The 17,900-nt window shown below is 37.9% G+C and overlaps 2 protein-coding genes across 3 annotated transcripts; one reads left to right on the top strand and one right to left on the bottom strand.

Moving 5' to 3' along the window:
* The first annotated feature begins 1,058 nt into the window (after positions 1 to 1,058).
* Positions 1,059 to 11,057, top strand: LOC145462893 (leupaxin-like). 2 transcript variants are annotated; one of them, XM_081446544.1, is made up of 7 exons: positions 1,059 to 1,209; positions 2,242 to 2,526; positions 4,800 to 4,925; positions 5,817 to 6,101; positions 7,504 to 7,805; positions 8,165 to 8,395; positions 8,592 to 11,057. In XM_081446544.1, the coding sequence occupies exons 1-7, from the start codon at positions 1,197 to 1,199 to the stop codon at positions 8,856 to 8,858; spliced, it is 1,509 nt and encodes a 502-aa protein (XP_081302670.1). In that variant the 5' UTR covers positions 1,059 to 1,196; the 3' UTR covers positions 8,859 to 11,057. The 2 variants fall into 2 exon arrangements, with proteins under 2 accessions (XP_081302670.1, XP_081302669.1); XM_081446543.1 differs by lacking the exon at positions 1,059 to 1,209 and having other exon boundaries at positions 1,218 to 2,526.
* A 4,166-nt stretch (positions 11,058 to 15,223) lies between these two features.
* Positions 15,224 to 17,116, bottom strand: LOC145463782 (transmembrane protein 45B-like). Its single transcript, XM_081447572.1, has one exon. It carries the CDS (start codon positions 16,964 to 16,966, stop codon positions 16,091 to 16,093), a length of 876 nt encoding a protein of 291 aa, XP_081303698.1. The 5' UTR covers positions 16,967 to 17,116; the 3' UTR covers positions 15,224 to 16,090.
* Between the last annotated feature and the right edge of the window lie 784 nt (positions 17,117 to 17,900).

Raw genomic sequence — 17,900 nt, 5'->3', positions numbered from 1 at the left:
AATTACCTGTTTAATTTGCAACAGTGATTTACCGTCTACAATTGTAAATCTCAAAGAACACATTTTTGATGCTGTTCACACTAACTCAGGAACGACAATTGGTCGCAATTGGCATTTCACGAAGCTTTCTACACCAAGAACCTAAAGCCTAGAGAGTTCAATCTTTTTGTTTGATCTGTTTGATTACAGCATGTTATGTCATCGCTTGTTTAGCTTTGTTTATAGGCTTAATTAGCCTCGGTATATAAGCTCTCCACTTGTTTTGAGCTAACCACTGTCCACATGACTATTACTCTGAAATAGAGCCGAAATATTGTAGCAATCGTTTTTGTATTGTAACAAAGCAAACCTTGGTTTTAGTTTCAACCCGGGCAATATTCAAAACTGGTTTATAGACGGCGTTGGATTAACGATAAACAATTAACAACCTTCTTTAGCCCTTCGGTTCTCTGATACAACCTTGGCCTTTGAATAACTCTTCCAGCATTTTGCTTTAATACAAAGAAGTGCATTAGTGTTGTTTCACATAAAATGTAATGCAGTTTTTGTCTAGTTATTAATCCTTAAAGGTAATAAATTAACAACCTTTTTTTAGCGCGTTTTTTTTTTCTGTCGTTTCACTTTTCAGAACATAATATTTCTCGGATAAGGTTTTTTTCCAAAGGGTTAATTAATTCCTTAGGTGCTTAGAGGCTTAGAGCGAAATTTAAGAGTTTGTTTGGCTATAATCGGATTTTGTTGTGTCTGATCTTGAGGTCAGAGCAAGATCCGTTCACAAATCTATGCCTTTCTTCACCAATCTACCCTTCAACTTACATTCCAAACCGACGCATTTAGTCGTAATTGGACAATTTTAAATTAAAAGCCTCTTACGTGACCCTTGATCTTTACGTCATGCTCATTCACCGGTTAACACCCAACTTTACTTCCGGTGTTGTCCATATTTGACATTCGTATGCAAGAGGTATGCGAACTATTCACGAAGTTGTTTGGATGATTGACAGAAATAAACACCCGACTCATTCCGAACCAGTCCGACGTATTACGAATTTGTCAGACTCCGTAAGAAGCTGAAGGGTTCACTGATTTGTAAACGTATTCGTCTGAGTTTTAGACCGTAGTAGTCCGTTAGTTTGACAATTTAACAAGAACGGCGAATTAGCAAGTGGATATCTGAAATTGTCCTGCAAGTTGCCATGGAAGATTTGGGTATGTTTGATTTCTGTTCGAATATGTAGTTAATTAAGCTCAATTGGTGTTGTGGTCTTTCCCAATCTGTGGTCGTTCTTGCGAAAATCTTTGCGTCTTGCGGGAAATGGAAACTTGTTTTTATTTGACATTCTGATCTTGAAAACCAGCGTAGAGATTTCGCAAGTTAACCTGTTTCCAATGTTCAGTAAACAGCCTAGGAATTTTTATTGCAAAGGTAGTAATGGAATGCAGGACCATTCAGTCACGTTGCCTTGAAAAGAGCATCGCAATTTGGCGAGAACGAAGTCACAGAGTTGCAATAAGCCTGGAATGACTCAAATTCAGATCACACTTACTACGTTAATCTTGTGTTGGAACGTGCCGGCTTTATTTTATTGTTTGTGTACTTGTTTCAGCTGATTTGAAATTATTGACAGTCAGAGTTCAGGTACTAGGTCTTGCATTTCGTTCCGACATGAGCAACTTTCATATCTGCATTCCGATCTCGGCCGATTTCCCTGTGAAAATAAACTCGCAGATTCCAATCCTCACGATTACAAAGTAGCGAATTTGAATGGACCTCACACTTGGACGTCTTCGTTTCATTAGTGATTCAGCATATTTAATATTTTCCTCTGTGCGATGGTAGCTTGCAGTTGTTTTGCGGGTTTTCGAGTGTTTGACGCGCGGGCCTCAAGCGCAAAACTCCCGCAAGGAAATTGAACTCCGTACGAGGTTTTCGTGTTCAAAAACACATGTCAATATACTTGTGAATAATTTATAGCGCGTTGTGTTATTTTATTGTGCTTTGGTGAGGCAAATGATGGGCCATACATCCGACAGCATGTTGTTACATATGTCATTCAGCGACACGCGGTATCGTGGTTCGGACTGAATGAATTTTTAAAACCCAGAACGAAGTGAAAAACTTTTGGACGCGATCGATCTCGAGATCTGGCGGAGAAAACTGTAAAACTGAAAATACTATGCCGGGTAAAACGAGGAAACCCTCTGTCGAAGAAAAACTGAAGCAAAATATTGAATTTTTAGATGCGTTGTTGGCCGATCTTCAAGCGACAAGTCCGACTGTTTCTGCGTCGCCTACAGAACCAAGAGGAAGACCAACGGTAAATGGACGAGACTCCCCTGATATTCCACCACCTCTACCTCCGCCTCCAGCATTCGAAGCCTTCGATCCTCTAGGATCCAACCCCAAAGACGATGTCTTGTTCCCTCCACCTGCCCCTTCATCGAGTTTGGGCCAGAACCTCTCCGAGTTAGACAGTTTATTGGAAAATCTAAGTAACCCTCTGCCTTACTCTTCGGATCAACCAGGTAAGTCGTAAAAATTCATTCGGTAGGCCTATATATTTTAATGGCTAACGATTTAAAATAGAGAATTTTTATGGAGTTAATTCTTTCGTTCATTATTTCGGAAGATATTCGAGGTCATATTTAATCCATATTTAGTATTGTGCTGGATTTCTTTGATTTATGATATACATTGTCTGTTCCGTGGAACTTGATTTAAACTTTGAGCAATCGAAAATGTCTCAGACTCTTATTTTTAAAATATCACCGAGTATAAAAATATAAACTAGATGAAATATGAAAGCGTGTGGTCCTTCGTGTTCAATCAAGACTATTACAACTTGCGCGTTAAATTTACAAGACAGTACCAAAAGGAAATGAATTGTTTGCTCATTTTACCCCAGAACAAATAATATTTTGCCATTATTTTACAATCCACGATTAAATTTTGCAGTTTATGGGCAAAGTTTCTTTTGCATGTAAATAATCTTTGCTCAAAGAAATGGATTTCTTGGCTCAAAATGCAGCTGTTCTCTGTTGTTGTCAATTGCCTTTCTACCTTACTTGCACCTGTGTTAAATTGAAATCAATATGTTCCTTGTAAATTGCTATAATATTGTAAGCTAGCATACAGTCCCTCCTTATTTGGACACAATTGTAACTGGGAGCAGAAACAACATTCTAATGCTAAAACGTGATTGCAAAGGAAAATTCTAAAGGTGGTGCCAATTATTACAATCGAAAGGGACGATTTGAGATTTATGTAATATTGTCATTTTATAGTCTGCCAAAAATATTATCATCAAGCATTGACAACTTGTGGTCTTGCATGTTGCAGTTTACTCCGTTAATTTAACGTTTTTAATGTTAAATTCAGTTTAATGCAATTCAAAACAAAGGTTCAACCCCCCGATGTGACGACAAAAAATAGTCCTTTCAAATTTTCAAGCCATTTGTTGCCCATACCTGTGAACCCTCTTCCAGAATCCTTGAATATCACTCATTGCTGGCGTATTTTTGATTTTTAACATTTGGAATTATTTAAAATAAGATCAGAAGGACATTGCAAAGAAGCAGAGCTATGGAACTTGCTCTTATCAGCACATAAATGTTTTGTTTCACATCTTTTGTTTGGTGATGCTTGTGGTTTCTTAAACCTTGTTAGTTTACAAACTTGCTCATCATGGTTGAAATTCAAGAGAGGATAATGCTTGTGTAAAGGAAAATAAACTGCGTTTCCTGTCAAAAGCAGAAGTCTTCTCAAAAAAATACATGTACCTTAAAGTGCTGTTGTAAGAAATGAATTACCTAGTAATTGTTTTTATTGTCAACAAGAAGTGAATTTTAAAATTTATCTGTTTTGGAGCATGGTGTGAGGTCTGGTAAATATAATATAAAATGGCAATTTGCATAACCAATCCTCGTAAAAAACCAGGGCAAAATGTTCTTTGTTTTATAAACTAAAAAGCTTAGTTTATAACTATCAAGTCCATTATTATTATAGAACATGTAATTAACAGTATTAAAGAGTTACCATTTTCAAAGCTTGGAAACTGAAAATTAATGCCATGAGTTAAGCTGTATCACAATGTGTTATTGTATTTATTTAAATTACCATGTCACATAGTTGGCATAGCAACTAGCCCCTCTGCATTCCAATAGCAAATAAAAAAGCTTAAAGTCAATCATACATTACTATTACTAAAAGATTATGTGTTACTAAAAGATTACCAAATGTAGAAAAAGTTTACTATGTTTTTTATTAAGCAACAGCTGAGGCACCCAACCCCACTACTGTAATGTGGTTTTTCTCAAACCTTCCATTTTTTTTTTATCACGCTGAACAACCGTGAAGAAGTATTAGCCCTTTTAGGAGTGCATTTACTGTGCATTTCACAAAGATATTGACAAACAGTTTCTGAAGTTCATTCAGTTCAAAAGTCTGCTGCAACATCATCAATTTGGTTATGCAGTTGTTAATCAAAATGCAAACTGCAGAACAAAGTTGTAAAATTGTAATTTTAATGCTTTGGTAGTTTGAATCAATAATTGTCCATAGCACTAAATGCAAGTCCTTTCACTTGACAAGGGAAAGCTGTCGGCAAAAACTTAAAGTAAAGTATTAAACCAGAATTTGTCTTAAGGGTGCCTACCCTAGAGGCGGTTCTCATTATTGTCTTTTTCTGCATCTTGATTTCACCTTCTTATTTAATAATGATTTGCTTGTCCTTTAAGGGTTTTCAAAAATGCCTAAAAGGGGTTGTTGGTGACCATTTACTTTATTGTTATCATTCCAGCCAAACGAATAAGTGCAGGATCACCCCGTGCTAGTCAGTCATCTCCATCTCCAAAGGCGGCAGTAAATGGTCGACCACCTAGCTATAAGGGGCCTGCAACAGCAGTTGCTTATGATATTAGACCAGGTATTTATATCACTGTGAACATTACCAGTAATTTTTAACACAATTACTTTTAACTAAAATTAAAAAGATCTAATAACTATAAACTGACAGAACATTGAAACTTTAATCAACTAATAGTTATACAGGGTCAGAGTGAATTGCGAGGAGTAACTACAATGTATGAATCACTCTGGCCATGTAGTAAATTGGCCTTTTCTTATATTGATTTCATCATTCTCATTGACCAGTGCAGACTGAATCAGCATGTACCACTTCCAGAAACACTTAATTAAAAGTGTAGGACACTCTTAAATAAGCTAACCCTACCTGCTAACCACTAATTCTTTGATCCTTACCTTAAACTCAAAATAATTAAATGATGTCCTAGTGTTTGGAAACATTTTGTGCTCTTGTAATTCTCAGTATTGGACATGTGGTTGAACTCCAGTCCTGTCAAATTTTAAGGATTTTTGTTTCTACTGATGATCACCACTGCACAATGATGAAATAACGACTTTGCAGGGCTAAAAAAAGCTTGAATTCCAGCTTGCCCATGGGGCAAGTAGATCTCATATTTTGCTTGCCCTGGGCAAAACTTAGTTGTTCTTTTAAAGATTTAATTGGCAAGTGATTTGCCTGATTCATAGCCCACCAGGCAAGTGAGAAAGAAAGTTACTTGCACAGAAGGAAAATCTACTTATCCTGGACAATGGGACAGCACTTTTATTTTAACTCTGCAATGTTTTAGTATGTATTACGTGGCTTGCTCTTGCTACTGTCCATCATTTAGAGTTACAGATCATGTGCAAATACATATATTGTGGTGATAAAGTGAAAGCTGTAAAGATCTATTTTTGACCTAAGGGTTCAGTGCTGTTAGTACAAAAACTAGTGAATTTATTTATTTTTTAGCTGATTCACGTTATGGAGAAAGAAATGGACCCGAGAGCCCCAAAGGCCAGGTGACCACAACTCAAGTTGTTTCTCCCATTCCCTTGCGTGGTCAACTGCAGCAGACCAGGGATTTTGACAACAGGCAGTCACGTACAGCATCAACAGCAACCAAGGAGCTTGATGACTTGATGGCATCTCTATCAGATTTTAAAGTTAATGTTAATGCAGCACCCACTCCGTCACAAGCGAGACTCAGTGGAGATTATGCAAAACCTAACAAGGCTAAACCTCCAAGTACTCCTGGTTAGTGTGTGAATCAAAATTATGTTCACTTATGTGCCAGTAATAGTTTTAGCACTAGCTTTTAGGGAGGCACTCTGGTGTGATGGTTAGCATGCTGGTCTCTGCGTATAACAGTTCAGGATTGAGCCCTGACCAGGGTTGTTGTATTGTGTTCTTAGCAGGGTAGGAAAAAACCCAGGTTCGATTGTTCTGCATAAGTAAATATTCTTGTGCTCTGGGACAAGTGAAAATGGAAGTTTGGTGGTCCGATGGGCAAGTGAAATTAGCCTCAGTAGTCTCAGTAGCAGTAGCAGATAATGATAGAGAACAAGATCAAGCTTGCATTCTTCCACCTTTACCCCAGCTTCTGTGCAGTGACACACACCGAGTAACTACTGGTACTGTAATACCAGTGGTTACTCTGTATCTGACACAACATTTGTGTCACTGTTCAGTATATTTCACCTAGTTCAGTACCAGTAAGCTCATTTTGTTACAGTCTATCACTGATTATAAACAGTACCTTGTAAATGATGTAGTTGATAAGGCATGAACATTGCATTCCTATCGGGTAAGTGATATTTTAGTAGGTGCAACTGAAAACTGGAATGTACTGGCCCACCGGGCAACTGGATTTCAAAATGTTTTCCTGCCCTGCTTGGGCAAGACACATTATTTTCATGGTGCTTCTCTCTACCCAGGTGTATGAATTGGTACTAGTGAATTTATTGCAGGGGGTAGCCCTTTGATGGATTAGCATCCGATCCATGGGGGTTTTGGGGGGGGGGGGGGCGTGGTGAGGAGGAGGAATGCTCCTAGTGGCTTTATGGGCTACTGTGCTTATGCATACCTTGTGTTTTAATTACTAACTGCTGTCTGCCAAGCCTTTTTCACTTTATTGAAAATCGTAGTTACTAAAATTGGATTACAGACAGAATGCGAGATTGCTATTAATAGTTCATGTTTCAACACAAATTGACTAACATGTGGGGGGTCAATCTTTACAGTAGTAATGATTGTTGCTTGTGAGTGTTAAATGTAACACGCATACGACTTGACTTGTTTGTGATCTGATTTCAGGATGTTGGGTGTGACAACTTTGTCATTATGATTTTGTTTGCGACAGAACAGTTTTAAATAGTGTGATATTCAATCATTTTACCAAAATTGTCAATCACATTATCACAGTTCCAGAAAATATCCATACCCACCCCAAAGAAGGTCATTGGAAATTGCAGGAGATGAGAGATCTCAAAAGACAAGTAGTTTCAAAAGGGAAATTTGAAGCTGAACTTGAATTTCATGAGGGGTTGGGGATTTTCAAAACCATAAATCCTTGGAACCATGGGGGATATAGATGTTTTCTGGATAAAGAAAAGTGTTTGAAAACAGATAAGAAAAAATATATTCTTGTTTTCCTCAGCTACTGTTGGTAAAGTCAGTCAGCTAGACTCCATGCTGGGTTCACTTCAGACAGACATGACCAGACAAGGAGTCAGCACAACAAAGAAAGGAGAGTGTGCAGCATGCAGCAAACCAATCATCGGCCAGGTTTGCACTGCATTGGGTCGCACATGGCATCCTGAGCATTTCACTTGTGTTACTTGTGAAGTGCCATTAGGTGCCACTAATTTCTTTGAACGAGATGGAAGGCCTTTCTGTGAGAGAGATTACCATGAGCAGTTTGCGCCAAGATGTGCTTACTGTAGTGGACCCATCTTAGATGTAAGTTCTGATTTTGTTTGTTTTCTTGGTGAGGGCTATCTTATTGACCAAGTGCCAGGGCCATACTGGTAGATTATCAGCCCGAGGTCTTGTGCAGGTCACTGCACTCGGTCCATACAAAAAAGACTTAGGGCCGATATTCTCCCAGTGTGGTCCCAAGCAAGCTTGGTTAATAAGGGACTTATTGTACAACTGAATATGTTTTGAGAAAAAAAATGCCACAGTCACAGACTGGAAAAAAGTATGCAGTTATGATTGGGGGCCAACTAGGCATATGCCCGTGTCTGATGTTCAACAAATGATGATGATGATGTATTTCTAAGATTGGCAGTCAATAATTTATTTTCCTATCTTTTCAGTCTTGTGTAACAGCCCTAGACCAGACGTGGCATCCAGAACATTTTGTCTGTGCAAGTTGTGGTCAGCCTTTTGGTGAGACTGGCTTTCATGAAAGAGATGGCAAGCCTTTTTGCCGTGAAGATTACTATGCCATGTTTGCTCCCCGATGTGGAGGGTGTGGTGAGCCGATAATGGATAGCTACATTTCTGCTCTTAGTGCTCACTGGCATGCGGAATGCTTTGTGTGCTCGGTTAGTTCTCTGCAATTTTCAATCCCCAATATCATAGTAATTGTTGTTACTGATTGCTGTAAATTTTTGTGTTTCGTTTAACACCAAGGCAATGTCCTATATTGACCAGTTTTTTTATTCTCATTACTTGACAATCTATTGATATTGTAAGGAGAAATCCAGTGTTTATCGATCATTATACTAATTTTCTTTCTAGGAATGTCATCAAGCTTTTCCAGGAGGAAGCTTCTTTGAGCATGATGGCCGACCCTACTGTGAGATGCATTATCATGCCCGGCGAGGTACACTGTGCTACAGCTGTCAAAAGCCTATCACAGGCCGGTGTATCACTGCCATGCACCGTAAATTTCACCCAGAGCACTTCGTGTGTGCATTCTGCCTCAAGCAACTAAACAAAGGTACCTTCAAGGAACAGAATGACAAGCCCTACTGCCATCCATGTTTTATAAAGCTATTTGGGTAGAGATTACCTTTGTCTTTGAGAATTCTAGAGTTACTCAAGATTTTGAAATATTAATAAGCTGCAGCATTTTCACTTGACCAGAAAAGGCAGCCATTTCTTTCGCTTCTTTGTCCAACGGTTGTTTGGGATTGAAAAACTGGCTACATGTATGTTTTTCTGTCTGTTCCAACTTGATTAATTACTCATCATGAACACAGAACCGAAATGTAAACTCAAACTCATTAATAATTTATCAAGTTTAAACAAAGGAGATCATGACAGTGACAGTGTTTTCAGGATTCCATTTTCAGATTTTCTCCTTTGTTTAAGTTTTGATTGAGAAGATATATCAAACATGAAGGACCTTGTTTGACCCCATTTCCAAACTCCCTGAAGTTTGTCAAAAATACAACCCCACGTGTCATATTATCAACTTTCTTCTCAGTGTTTGGAAATGTGGTCAAACATGGTTTTATGTGTTTTAAATTCCTTGAGGGTTGTCTCTATGTGATGTGCTAATGCTGTCTGAAAATACAACATATCATTTAATAGTAAAATTTACAGTATGTACATAGGAAGAGATTGTGCTCAGGAAACTGAGAACATTGTTTACTATATTTCAAACCCAGATGTCAACGTGAACATATTTCTTTGTGGGTCTCTATGCATGTCTTACAGTATTAACTAGGAGATTTGGATTCAAAGTCATTACAAGTTACCTTTGGTGATCAGCTCTCTTGTCCTTATAAGAATGCATTCTTAAGCCCCGCCCAAACAATAATTGCAACATTTCAATTCAACATATTGCAACACAGTTGGGCACAATATGTTGTGCGCATTTGGCTACGCTGTTGTGACGTGCTGTGAAATGTTGGGTGTTGGCTCAAACTTAGGCTTTTTCAAACTTGAGCCAACAACAACCAACAGTCATGTAGCAACACGCCACAACAGGGTGGCATCAGGGTGGCAACATGTGCGCAACATGTTGCCCCCAACAATGTTGCAATACATTGCATTGAAATGTTGTGGTCATTTGGCTGGGGGTTTTAGGGTCTTGCAGGGTGTTTTAATTTCAATCTCAGAATCAAACTACATATGAAATATTATTTTAATATGGTTTTGGCTTTTTTGTTTTTTGACAAGGAAAAAAACCTATTGCGTGGCCATTTAATTGAAAGATATCGAGCAATACTTTCCTGTGGTACTGTTTGTATTTCATTATTGAAGGACAAGAGGTTTGAATAACAATTTTATTGTGTAAAGATAAACATTATTGAAAAAAGTGTACTCTTTAAGGTTGTATTGAATGGTACTCCAAGTTCTTTGGTGAGATCTTTCTATAGCTATTTCTTTAAATTTCTTAGTCATAAGCAGGCAAGTTTGCATCAAAGAGATGTTTAATTTTTCTTTTGTAAAATCTCAATATTAACAAAGAAATTCTTCTTACTGGTGTGACTGTCTCTTAATAGACCCTTTTCATAAATGGCTGCCAATTTAAAATTCTTTTGTATGCATTTAAATTAGCCTCGCTAAACTCGTTTGGGAGTAAAAATTCTTTTGAATTAGCAACTCAAAAACGAGGTTAGTCAGGCTAATTTTAATACTCAGAAAAGAATTTATAATTGGCAGCCATTTATGAAAAGGGTCTATTGATATTGTGAGGCGAAATGAGTTGCTGATCACCCTTGGGCTTGAAGGTTTTCAACTGAAAAGTGATTCTCAAAAACATGTTGGAAATTGGAACAAATAACACTATTTAGATTGAAAAGAATACCTAGACATAAGACATCACCCCTGCTAATAAACTGAGCTTTTCAATCTTATAAGGTAGTAAAATTAAACAAATTAAAATACAACATATTAAAAAGGTCAAATAAAGGAAATTGTCTAAAATTGAAGTGAGAATACCTAGTCACTTTGTTATAGCTGTTATTGCAGTTGAGTCTGTAGTCAAATATTCTTTTGTTTCGAAATGTAGGTGAACGAGGCAAAAGGGTCAAATTATACAAAGCAGAATTGACTAACCCTTTCACCTTGTTCGTTCATTAAACTGCTGTTAACTGCAATAACAGCCATCACATTTTAATGTGATTTGTTTGTTAATTAGGTAAGAATGAAAAATCTTAGCTATTTTTTCAAGCAACCTTGTTGAACAAACTCAACTAAATGTAGCTATAGTATATTATTGTGTGAAGGAAATAAAATAATCTGAAAGCATGAGCTACTTGGTAGTGATCAAATTCTGCACTCAGAGAAATCCCTTCCAAAATAATGCAAAATATTTTTTTTAAGTCCTGTTCTCCCATTAAGATGTAGTTGGTTTGAGCATTGAACAAAATTTGCACACTACCTTTTTGATCATGATTAAGTATTGTGTAGCAACGTGACTCTTTACAAAAACAGCAATAGTTTTGGAAAACAGGTTCTCGCTGCACAGTTGACCCTGAAAAAATTATTTCTTTTGTATCTTTTGACCAAGATATTACGTTAGCTAGATTTCTTGACATGTGCTCGTTAGGTCTTGAAAACTCCGCACGAGTTTCCTGCGCGCAGAACCATGGTGTGACCAGAGAAAGCCTGGTGGAAGGGTGTGGTTGAACCCACTTTTGAATTTTTCCAACCAAAGACTATTATAGAAATATTGATTATCCGGCCCAGACTGAATATTATTGTTTTTCTGCGGATTTAGTGTGAAAATGCTCTTGTGAATATTCTTACATCATAACGTATGACGTTTCCGGTTTGACTGTACTGGGGTATCAGTTTTAAGTGTTTGGTTCTAGAAGAGATTGACGTAATTTTGGAGCCAGTCAGCGGGTGATAAAGCCGGATATGACGCACCGTTATTCATCAAAATAATGATAAATAACAATACCACGCAAAATGATATTGAGAAGGGCACAGGAAAATCTTACAGAGGAAGAGGTGGCGGAGAAGGCCACAGATAAACCAAAGATCAACAGAAACGCTAGCATTTCTCACTCTTTACCCATTGAATAATGGCCTTCAAAAGAAGTAAAAGACGAAAAGCAATTTTGGACGAAATGTTCATTAACAAGGTATTCGCGTGAGTAGCTGCTGCTCCAGCTAGTACCTTGCGTGACTCTCGTGAAGTGGAAAAATTAAGTCACGCGAGTCACGTGACTCAATTTTGAGGGAATCCTAGATGAAAGTCCTTCATCAGTTCCGTGATTTAACATATCGATTTTAGGTAGCCTTCATTCTCAGGAGTACATGAGCCCAGTTTGGCATTCTCAGTGTTCGCAAAACAGCGTAATTACTATGGACTCAAACTATTCTTTTAGAAACGCATTTGTGCAAATCTAAAAACAGCCCTTTCCTCAAATATCACGTAAAATCGCCTAAATATCAACTTCAACTTCTCTTTATTTTGCACTTTATTTTGCACTTACATCTTATATCCCTCCGGAAATTCTCCAAAAATATCCTAAATATCACAATTTGTTTTCTAAATATCTTGAAAAACCCTCTTAATATCTCTTAATTTTTGTCGTAAAAATACACCGATCTTGAATTACCTTAGCCAAAATTTTCAAAATTTTCCTGCAGTAGTAGGAACTGAGGAAAAAGATTCAGGCGCTTCAATGTTACCAGCATCCTCCATTTTTTTAAAATCGCTCCTTTAGCACTCTTAATGATATGGAATACATTTTTCGAGTAAACCGCTGAACTGAGTTGTTTCTGGGTTGTTTGAAGGGAATAGCGAGGAAAACACAGCCATAAGCCAAATATGTCTATAAATATATAAATAATAGCCTTAATTCAGTTGGCGCGAAAATATGCTCGGATATTTGTCCACGGGTATTATCTGTTCCGAGAAGCGAACAGTTTTCCGAGAGCGGTTTTCCGAGAGCGGTAACTCTCGGAAAACTGTTCGCTTCTCGGAACAGATAATGCCCGCGGACAAATATCCGAGCATATTTCCGCGCCAACTGAAGGCTATTGTCTATATATATCCGGATACTTGTGGAAAAGCCTATGTGAAAACAACGCAGTTCAATTCGTTGTTTGATCATAGAGACAATGTTCACGTCAGCAAATATTTTTACGAGGCTGCATTCAGAAAAAAAAATGAAAGCCGCTCTTTATGCTCACCTGAATAGGAGCTGAGTTACAATGGACTAAAATCAATGAATAAGAAACGCTTTTGCGGACATGTGAAAACAATGCTGTTCTGATCCAAGTTCAAGTTGTTTGATCTTGGAGGCAAAGTTCGCGTTTGCAAATTTACATGGAAATGGTTAAACGACTCGTTTCTTTACCTAACCCAAAAGGTTTTCTGAAGACGCTTTTTCTGTACGTCGTTTTTCGAAACGTTCGGTTAAGTTTGGAAGAACTCACTACAGCTGTTGAATCTCGTCTCGTCTGTATTTTCTCACTATTTGCTCCCTAAATTAACCACTCATTACTCGATACTGAATCACGAGAACTCAGGTTTTCTAATATAAATTGGCCATTACCGTTTTTTGTTCTCGCCCTGTTCTTTGCAAGTCTCTTGCAAAGCATCAACATAAAAATTCTCCTTACTTTGTTCATGCATTTTCAATCCTCTTAGGGGGAAGTTAGTTTTTAGTCTAAACACTCTCTTTGATAGAAGTGTTACATTTTCATGGTCTTGCCTTCTCAAAACTGTTCTAATATTGATCTCAGTTTGCAGTTGTAAGGTTAAATCATTATTACTTTTTCTACTACGGTTACCAGCCGTCATTTGGGATTACGAACCCGCGCTTCCCCTCGTTTCTTCCCCCTCCCCCTCCGCGAACTCCTCTTCTCGGGAAGGACCTTCGTGAACCTGACCCGAGAGAGCGGCGGGAGTTTGAACCCCTAGAGACCGCCACGATTTAAGGAATTAGACCCCGTCCACACTACGCTGGAGAAATTTGAAAACGCATCAGCTTTATTTTTTACGGTTAGGCCAACCGTCCACACTAATCCGTAACAAAAACGGAGCTCAAAAAGGCTTTTCAAACCGGAGGAATTTGAAAATGCCGGCCATGCGTTTTCGTGTGGACGGAAAACATTATAAAAACGGAGCTTTTCGAAAACGATGACGTCACGATAATCACGTGATTTTCCTGTCCGAGTTATCCTCAAACACAAATCCAAAATGACCGGTGATTGGTGCGTTTTTAAACTCTTCCGGCGTAGTGTGGTGGGAAAACATTTGATGCGTTTTCAGAGTGAAGACGCCAGTTGTTGAAAATTCTCCGGCGTAGTGAGTACGGGGTCCGACAGATGAAAGCCAGCCAGACATATTCACTATATCTAAAATAAATTTACGAGCAACACTTTTGCCAACATTTGCGTATATTAAAAAATTCCATTACCCATAATTTGAGCTTTTTTTCTTTGTACTTTTTAAAAAGTATAATATAAGAGATATATACTGGATCGATGAATTATTCCAAACCCACAACGGTCGAATTTATTCATGTGATCAGACTGAACGACAAAATTTTCAAGCAATTTTTAGAGCCCTCTGCTGTGGCCTTATGGTTTTCGCCAACTACTTGAAATGTTTTCTTTTTTTAATTTTTGCGGCCGCTTTTTTCTTCCAGGAGTCTGTGAAAATTGGCTAAACTACTTGCATGGCTGAAGATTATCACGGCCGTAATCAATAATTCTCTCAAAATTCTCATCTATATCTTCTTCCTTATATTTTTTATGCTTTTAAGTAGTATCACAATATACTCTGTTGACCTTAAGATTTGCTGAAGAAGTTTTTGAGCTAATTTAATTAATATACCACAAACATCGGCTCGTTTGTGTAGTATGAATCAATAATATCTTAAGCAATCGAACCGAAATTATCTTGCGTATTTCAATGGCGCTCTCTTTGCCTAAGAACCACTTGCCTTAGTTTAAATTTTAAAATTAATATTAATAAATTACGTTTAGAAAAAAATCGTTTACACAAGTGAAAAATTATTTTCGCAGTTTTTCCCGACACAAGCTAAATATTGGCTTTGGGGTTTTCCCCAAACTAAATTACGAAAATATACAGGACAGCAAAGATAAGATTGCCGAAAGAAGATAAGCGTTATTTCCGCACTGCGTGTTATTTCTCACGAGGCGAAACAATGATCAAAGTTGGAAGACTTGGAAGCTAATATTTGTCACGCGATGCGGCGAATTCGCATTGAAAAATGCAACTAAATTTTCACATGTCGATGAAATGTCTGTATTCATCAAAAGCCAACTTAAACTCAAATTTAAGGCTATTAAAATTGCTTTAAATTTGCACAAAGTTAGCTTTGGATGCTGACTTTTTACTACGCACATAACACGATGCGCGCATTTTACTTTCGTGTCAACATTATGGATACAATTTTCTATAGCACATCGCTTTTAATTTGTTACAGGCAACTGGAGCATTACATTGCCAAGCTGCTTTGTTAGTACTGAGGGAAATAACGTCAAATTCATCAAACAAGGATTAAATTTAAAAAGCCCTGTGTGATATTGAAGAGACAGGAACCTTGTTTGTTGAACGCGTGCCACAATTGCGAAAAGAAAGGCATCATAATCCCTCATAAGTCACAGTCATTTTAATTTTCTACACACTGAGTACACATCTTTCAAATCATATCAAATAGTTTCTCTCATGTTACAAAGGTAACAAAGACGCGAACGAAATTTAAAAAAATGAATATGACATTATAAAGTGGCAGCAACTCAATTTTCGAGATATTTGGCACTTTTCAACTACAGCGATCTGTTTTACCCAGAGGAAAACTTAACGAAATGTGATAAAGAAACCACTTCTAACCAACGTTTTACACCCCGGAAGAAAAGAGCGGACAACAAATTGCTAAACATTTTGTTTTGCTTTAGCAAAAACCAACATAAACTTGCAAATGAGACTACGCACATCTTGAATTATGCATGAATTCATCGGTACCAGCTCATAAATCGGTAATGCATACGCGACATAAACCCTTTCTTTTAATGATTATCACAGTTTTTCGCTCCAAGTGGTTTATTTAAAGAGTTTAAGATCTTTTTCAGTTAAAAAAAAAAACTTATTACTTTGTCTCGCCAAGTGATGAATCCTCGCTCGTGCCAGGGTTGCTTGAATATAGATTGCTGTGGACTTTATAAAAATCACCAGGTGGCCCAATTGATAGCGATCTCTTTTTTGCGTTATGTATGAGATACATGGCATGGTTTAGTTTTTAATTCCGCGCTTTGAAGAAAAATGATCTAATTTTCCCGCTCTTATTGTCTCGATGTCAAGAACTTTCCAAAAGAATTCTCTCTGCCTCTTCGTCAGAAATCGTCTCTACTAATTGATTATCTGTTGTGTATTTTTTCCCGCAAAATCGATTAAACATGGCAATGAGAATAAGCGCTACTGCTAGGAAAACAAACAGATGCCAAGCGAAAGCCACGGTCAGAAATTCCACATTACTTGGTGTGTTTTTCCACGGATTTGGACCGTAGAGAACAAAAGCAATTTGTAGAAACCAGGTCCCTTGGAGGCCTAACAAAATAGCCCTCATTAAGGCAAACAGCGATTGTTGTCTCGTTAAAAAGACATCAACTAGGAACGCTGCGGCGGTGACAAATATTATGATGTAGAGAATCGTGTGTAAACGAACGCTGATTTCCGAATGGCCGTGAAGATGGAAGTAGAACAGAAATCCTTCGACCCAAAAACACGCTGAAAAGATCAAATAATCACACTTTGGCAGTAACGGCATTACGTTGTACCACATCATAAGATCAACTACGCCAGATAATCCGAAGAAACAGTACATGGCTGTATGACTGTGATTGTTTAGGTTCTCGGCTACGAATTCTCCATCTTTGTTGATCAAAGTCCACGCCTTACTCAAGACGAGCTCTCCAAGAACACCCATAATTGCTAAAACGACCTTCACGAAGGGTTCTATGGGGATTTTCGAAAGCGTTTTCCCGGGACACTGGAACCAAACGGGCGCGTACGCGTGTGATTTTAATCTTGCTTTCACTGGACCGTTCGAGTGATACGGGCCTCTTGTGTCTCTGATGCGGTGTTGTGTTCGGATCAGAGTACCCAAGAACCACCAAAGCGATAACGAAAGAAACATAGCACCGGGCACCGCGTGACCAAGAAAATCTCCCATTATTTTGAAAACATATACGCCAGTGGGTCTTATGAGTGAAGGGCGACCTCACCTTGCCTGTCACAACTTATTTATATCCATCGACCAATGCCCAGGACAACAACTATTTAGCATTGATATTATCAACTACAATCAGCTGTGGCTATTTAAATGTCTCGAACCTAATGTTTTATTCGCTGACTCAAGGTCGACGGAAAAATATTATTCAAACGTAAATTATAGACAATTACACGTTATCTCCCTTTTGATTGGTCCAAAACTGCACATGCCATTTCCCGTTATTTTCAGAACGCGATCGTTTTTACATAAAACGCTGAAATGAAAGAAAAAGGCTCTGAAAGCAATAGGATAATGGATTAAATGAGGTCTAAGGCTTTGAAAACAGCACACTTAGAAAAAAAAAACTTCAAAGTTATCGGACAGGGCGATGAGATGATGACATTTAAGTTCTCAATACCTGATTACATTGTTACTCAAACAGGTGGCGTGAATGAAAGATGAAACTCATCATTCTTTGAAACACCAGTTCACGATCAGCCACCAGATTCTTATAACAAGCTTGAAAACTGGTGCATGACAATCGATAGGAGATTTCGTCTTTCAATCTTAGCATAAAGAAATGGAAGGCAAAAAAGTGAAAATAATAAAGCACACACTGAGCCTTTTATATCAGTGTTTGGCACCTAGGGTTTTTTTTTTTTTGATCGCCAGTTGTGCAAGATTCTCTGTTTGCTTGGCGACATTTTGGCGCTTACTTGGCAGTCATGACTTTTTCATTTCCTTTTAACCATATCAAACGACTGCAAACATATGGGCTAAAACCACACTCAAGAGACAAAATAAAGGTTTTATGTGTCAATTACAGCTCACTGCCACCAGAATTTAAGTGCCAGCTACCCTAAAATGTCATAAAAAGTGATATCTTTTCATTGTG

The sequence above is a fragment of the Orbicella franksi genome, chromosome 12 (assembly GCF_964199315.1).
Source record: "Orbicella franksi chromosome 12, jaOrbFran1.1, whole genome shotgun sequence".
Lineage (NCBI taxonomy): Eukaryota > Metazoa > Cnidaria > Anthozoa > Scleractinia > Merulinidae > Orbicella > Orbicella franksi.
Note: the sequence above shows the minus strand (reverse complement) of the source record. Positions and strands in the feature narration are given on the sequence as shown.